Here is a 6,063-nt window from a genome sequence, read left to right as displayed (position 1 = left end):
TTAAAAAAAACTAGTTTTGAAAACGTTATTCGTGATTCGAAAACCGTCGCGTTTCGTTATTTCAAAAACCCATAACGACACATCTTTACTTCGCCAACGACAGAACCAGAACCACAGATTAATAAACAGAAAAAAAAGAATCGACTCTAGTGATGTTCCAATGATTAATCATTCAATTGATTTTCACAATCGATATTACCATTGATTATAGAAACTGAGTAAAAAATGTTTTTTTATAGATTTAATCAACTACAGTACTACAGATAAATTAAAACTTAAATCATCGCTAAATTATATTTAAAAATAATGCATTACTGAGCCAATTAGTGAGTGCAAATGCGATAGCTCTCATTCTATTATTCTATAAGTTTGGCCAAGTATGAATAAATATTTTTGATTTTAAGTTTTATCCATGGTAAACTCTTCAATGCATTAAATTTCCTATCAGCCAGCCTCCTAAATAAGTGGCAAAACGTAACAGTTTGAAATTTCGAAATCCCTTCACGGAGCGAAAATACAAAAAAACGCCGCGGCGCGCCGGAGCGAAGAGATGTCGAAGTTACATCCGTCCATTTTTGCCACTTGTCTAGGAGGGCAGGCCATGCTTTTTGCGCGTTGCGCGTTACATTTTTCTTTAGTCTATGGTAATAATGGCTACTCGTTCTATGTTGCGCGGTATTGCGTGATCCCGCCCGGTGGTTAATTTTGATGTGACTATGGCAAAAGGAGATAAAGAATTAGAAAAACCTATAGTGAACAATGAATTACCTACTCCGGATTGTAGAAGTGTTGATCATGATGACACAGAATCGACACAGGAGCAGCCTTTGGATATAGGGGAGCATTATTTGGTTCGGCGATCGGATGAGTCATGGCACCCGGCTGAGATTATACAGACGCGATACAATGCCGCTGAGGGGAATTACGAGTACTATGTTCACTATGTGGGCTACGATAGAAGACTGGACGAATGGGTTTCCCGCCATCGGGTCATGTCCGATAGGTTTGACATGTGCGAACAATCAAATAACAATATCAACTCTGACCACCTCCTCACCGACAAATCGGGCCGAAAAATAACAAGAAATCAAAAACGTAAACACGATGAAATCAATCATGTACAAAAGTCATACGCTGAGATGGACCCGACCACGGCGGCTCTCGAGAAGGAACACGAAGCTATCACGAAAGTCAAATACATCGACAGGATACAAATCGGCAAGTACGAAATTGACACATGGTATTTCAGTCCTTATCCTGATGAGTACGGAAAACAATCAAAACTTTGGATTTGTGAGTACTGCCTGAAGTACATGAGGATGGAAAAGACGTATAGATATCATCTAAGTGAGTGCACAGCGCGACAACCACTAGGCAACGAAATCTACAGGAAAGGCACCATAGCAATATTTGAAGCAGACGGCAAAGAACATAAAATTTATTGCCAGAATTTATGTTTGTTGGCGAAGTTGTTCTTAGACCACAAAACATTATATTTTGATATTGAACAGTTTTTATTTTATATATTGTGTGAAGTTGATAAGCAAGGAGCACATCTTGTCGGTTATTTCTCTAAGGAGAAAGATTCTCCCGAGGGAAATAATGTTGCCTGTATATTGACATTACCTCCTTATCAGAGGCAAGGCTACGGTAAGTTGCTCATTGCTTTCAGCTACGAATTATCTAGACTGGAACAGGTTGTTGGAAGCCCTGAGAAACCATTATCAGATCTAGGGAAACTAAGCTATAGATCATACTGGTCCTATGTCTTGCTGGAAGTGCTAAGTGCCAGTAGAGGCACTCTGAGTATCAAAGATCTGAGTCAGATGACAGGTATATCTCAGACGGACATAATATCAACATTGCAGTCAATGAACATGGTGAAGTATTGGAAAGGCCAACATGTAATCTGTGTCACACCAAAGATTGTATCAGAGCAATTGGCCAGTTCTCACTTCAAGAAGCCTCGGTTATCTGTAGACCCATCTGCGCTACGATGGACGCCCCCCAACAAACAAGGGAACTCTGCTAAAGCTAAAAAGTAGTACAGGCTTACAGGCACTGCTTAGAGAATGCTAAATTAGTCAGAATCAAAAGCCTTCTCTATGCTCAGGCCTGTTATAAACAATCTATACTTAGTTTTTGTTTCATATGCAGTGGATAGATCAGTGCTAGAAGTATTATAATTTGTATTGTAAGTGTAAAAATATTTTATGTAAGTGAAAAACAAACAAATGTTGATTAAGATAATTTTTACAGTGCATTTGTTAAAAGTAATGAGCTTTATTACATGATTAATAGTCAGGGATATATCCAGTGAAGAATGTTATGCATTTTTATTGAAAATATTAATTAAAACTGCAGATTTGCACCTGCAAATACTTGTCATTTTATGATTTAATAATAATAAAATGTAATTACAAAATTCCAATATTATTTAATGTATTCAAATTGTTTTTTAAAATTCTAAGTGTACCTAGACCTAAAGTTTTTAGAATTAAAAATGTAGATGTTATTTTGATCATGAAAATAAGTAAATAATGGTAGGTACTTCTATATATTTTCAGTTTATTATCATTTAGAAGTGTTTAAAATCACTGCAGGCATCTTTTCAGAGACTTGAGAGATGGGGCTTATCATCCAGCAATAGTTAGGTAAAACTTATTTGTTGTAACAATTATTGATTGTGTGTAAATTGAAGTTAATCTGTTATTAATGTAAACCATTTTGGACCAGGTTGAATGAATCCTGTGTATAAATCTGTCCATTGCAATTGCAGTAAAATTATTAGACAAATCTAAATAATAGATGGCTGTGTTGTAACTATTTTTGTATAATCAGATTGGATTTGTTAAAAATGTTGTCAGTTTAAAAAGGAAAACAAATGCATAAATTGTAGTAATATTTTTTAATAATAGATTAATTTGTTGATGCCCAATTTCAGACAAAATAGAATACTATTGTAATGTGCATGTAAGCAGGGGCATGCCAAAATAGGCAATAAGGCAGTGCCTACCTTGCAAATTTTCATCAATCAGTACCTAGTTTGTATTTTGTAAGTATCTACTGCCTACCTCAAATTAAACTCATTTTCGCCATTGTCAGTGGGCACCAATACATTAATTTTAACTACTTCTTGGGCTATATAGTTTTTTTAGTTTCCTTTAGGTATTCACCCTTCCATTATAATATGATCTGCTTACATACATAATTTTATTCAGTTCCTTTTTGTACTGGTAATAGTGATATTAATTTTAAGTTATTAATAAGTTAATTTTTTGTAGAAATCCCATTAAGTACCTAAATAATCACTTTTCATAACAAAAAATTTTTTACAAGGGTAGCTAAGCTATTTTAACATTTGAAAATCATGATTTTTAGATTTATTGTAATATTACAAATTACAATAGTTAATAATCGTGTGGGATTTTGTTATGAAAGGTGAATGACTTAACACACCGTCTCCAAAATGCGCGTTAAAATTGCGTCACCTATGAGGTGATCAGTGAGTACTAAACATTGTGAAATAGTGTAGCTATTTATAGTACACTATTGGCTGTCTCGAACAACGTGGTATGTGTAATATGATTAAGATTATTTTGTGTTGTAAGTATTTTTACTCATAATTAACATAAATAATTGCAATGATTTTTCTTGGTTCTTCGGCAGTTGCCTGCTGGTGGATTGTTTTAGAATGTAAAAAAGATCCTCCCATTGCAAATTAATTAGATTCTGTGAATCATCTGTTTTCACTGTTTATTTGTGATAGTTCTTTAGCTGTAAGTGAAAATGACAAAAATAAAAGAATAAATTGCTAACAGTGTATTTTGTTGCTACATCCCTATCCTATATTTTAACTTCGGTTGGTAGGTGTGTAATTCGGAAATGAAACGAAATTGTTCACGATATCTATCATTCAATTTATTTTCATATACCATTTGCACATATTGAACACTTAAATACTATGTAAGAAGGTTCACATGTTGAATGTAAGCATTTTTTATTTTGTGCGTTTTCCGCTCCAGTTTTTTTGGCCCTATGGCCTGCCTATGCAGCCTTTTGTACCCTTTGCACCACCGGCCTGCACCACTGGTGGTGCAAAGGGTATTTTTAAATCCCTTTTACACCACCAATAGTGTCGCGCTACTATTAACTGTATAACGATTAATATATATAATATTAATATTATAAAAAGGAAAGATTTGATTGTTTGTTTGTTGTACTGAATAGGCTCCGAAACTACTGGCTCCGAAATCTAAATAATTTTCTGAGTAACATAGGCTATTAAATATTTTCAAAAGAGTTACTAAAAATGTGTATTAAAGTACCAGGGCAACATAATCATAAAAGAGCTATATCAAATTATTCTTGGTTGACCCGAGAAATAAACATATTATCATAAAATAGCTCCTTTATGGTTATGTTGCCCTGGTACTAATTATTCGTTGTATGTAGGCCCGGGGTATCGTGGGTCTGAAGTGAAATGTTTCTAGGCACGTGTTAAGTTTTTCATATTATTTTATTCTTAAGTCATTCAAGTATTTGTGTCTTGTAGTCATCATTTCATGTTGATGAGGTGATGATGAAAGGAAAACTACTCCTAAACGCTGTTCCATGCATACAGGCAAGCTCACACATCATGTTGTTAGGCTAAACACAAATATAAAAAAAAACTGCTGAACATAACGCTTCAATTTCCCGCCAAGAATTCCCCTCGAAGTGTCAATGCGTTTATTGCACTGCAATAAATAAATAAAAACTTAAGTGTAGGTTTTGATTAATTTATAACAATTAAATTATTAAGTATTTCACAGTCTACTACTAGTTTTACAGTCGATGGTAGCACATCACTATTTGTTGGTGGTGCAAGAGGGATTTAAAAATACCCTTTGCACCACCAGTGGTGCAGGCCGGTGGTGCAAAGGGTACAAAAGGCTATGCAGTTACCCGAACTTTGTTCAAGTTCTAATTAAAATGGTCTAATAAATGTAAGTACAGTATGTACTTTATTATTCTCAGTACTTACTATATAATAGAGATAACCATTTCTAGACCACTTTTAGATAAGGCCCGAATCGGGTAATGACGTGCACCATTTTTCTGACCTACAAATACTATCCTTATCAGTAAGGTAGGTATTTATATTTCAGTTTAGATATCTTTATCTGGGTTGCAAAATTTAATGTAACATGCTGTATGTACCTACTATATTCAAAATTATGTTTCCCACGTGCAATATAACAACTTTAAGCAACTGTTACATGTAGGTAGTTCATTTTTATTAGGTAAATGCATAACATTCAACATGCGTACCGGCATACAAGGTTGCATTTGTAAACCATAGTAAGTATTCGTTAATATGGTAACTTTTTCTTTGGCCCAGTATTTTCTAAATGACCATTAGTGTAGCTGTGATGTTATGTGCCTCAAGTACTTTGATAATAATTTAATGTATTAAATTAAGTCCACTTTCGTGAAGTGAATTGATAAAATTTTCCAGCGTAGAGATAAATTTCACAGCCCCTACTGGTCTTTTAGAGATTGATATCTATTTAAGTACATTAATGGTGCGATTTCAAAATCGAAGCCCAAAGAGTAAAGTTAAAACCGGTAGAATCATACAAAGCGGTTAGATCCTGGCTACATAGAAGTTACAGCGTTGGGAACGAGAGGTGGGAAAGTCCAATTCATTCCTAACTACGAAAACATCGCTCCACAGCGATTCAACTTTCGTAGTTTCATAACTGTAGAGGGCGTTACTGGGATCGAGTCGTTTAGGGCGTTATTTAGTTTTCTGAATCAGCTTTTGAATTATGTTGTATCATTTATCTTAGTTAAATATTTTATACAACTATCCAACACCACGATTCGCCATCAGTTTCACGAGATTTTTATGTGATCTTGAACTTTGGTCTAACGTTTTTTACTTCGGTCATACGACTTTGAATTCGCACCACGCTAGTCCAAGCAAAACCACATCTACGTGGTGCCAACTTTATACATCTTAAAATGATACGTCACCAAACACTGAACTTTAGCGTTAATATTCAACACTTATTACAA

The 6,063-nt window shown here is 34.6% G+C and overlaps 1 protein-coding gene across 1 annotated transcript; it reads left to right on the top strand.

The window, feature by feature from the left end:
- The first annotated feature begins 613 nt into the window (after positions 1-613).
- On the top strand, positions 614-3,820 carry MOF (protein). The gene has a single exon (XM_028322577.1). It carries the CDS (start codon positions 717-719, stop codon positions 2,043-2,045), a length of 1,329 nt encoding a protein of 442 aa, XP_028178378.1. The 5' UTR covers positions 614-716; the 3' UTR covers positions 2,046-3,820.
- Positions 3,821-6,063: the final 2,243 nt, after the last annotated feature.

The sequence above is a fragment of the Ostrinia furnacalis genome, unplaced genomic scaffold (genome assembly GCF_004193835.3).
Source record: "Ostrinia furnacalis isolate ACB-3 unplaced genomic scaffold, ASM419383v2 OfSCF0465, whole genome shotgun sequence".
NCBI lineage: Eukaryota > Metazoa > Arthropoda > Insecta > Lepidoptera > Crambidae > Ostrinia > Ostrinia furnacalis.
This window is presented reverse-complemented; position numbering and strand designations above follow the sequence as displayed.

What these genes read in the sequence shown, in the direction of transcription:
- MOF (XM_028322577.1), top strand. Translation starts at nt 717, where the DNA reads ATGGCAAAAGGAGATAAAGAATTAGAAAAACCTATAGTGAACAATGAA.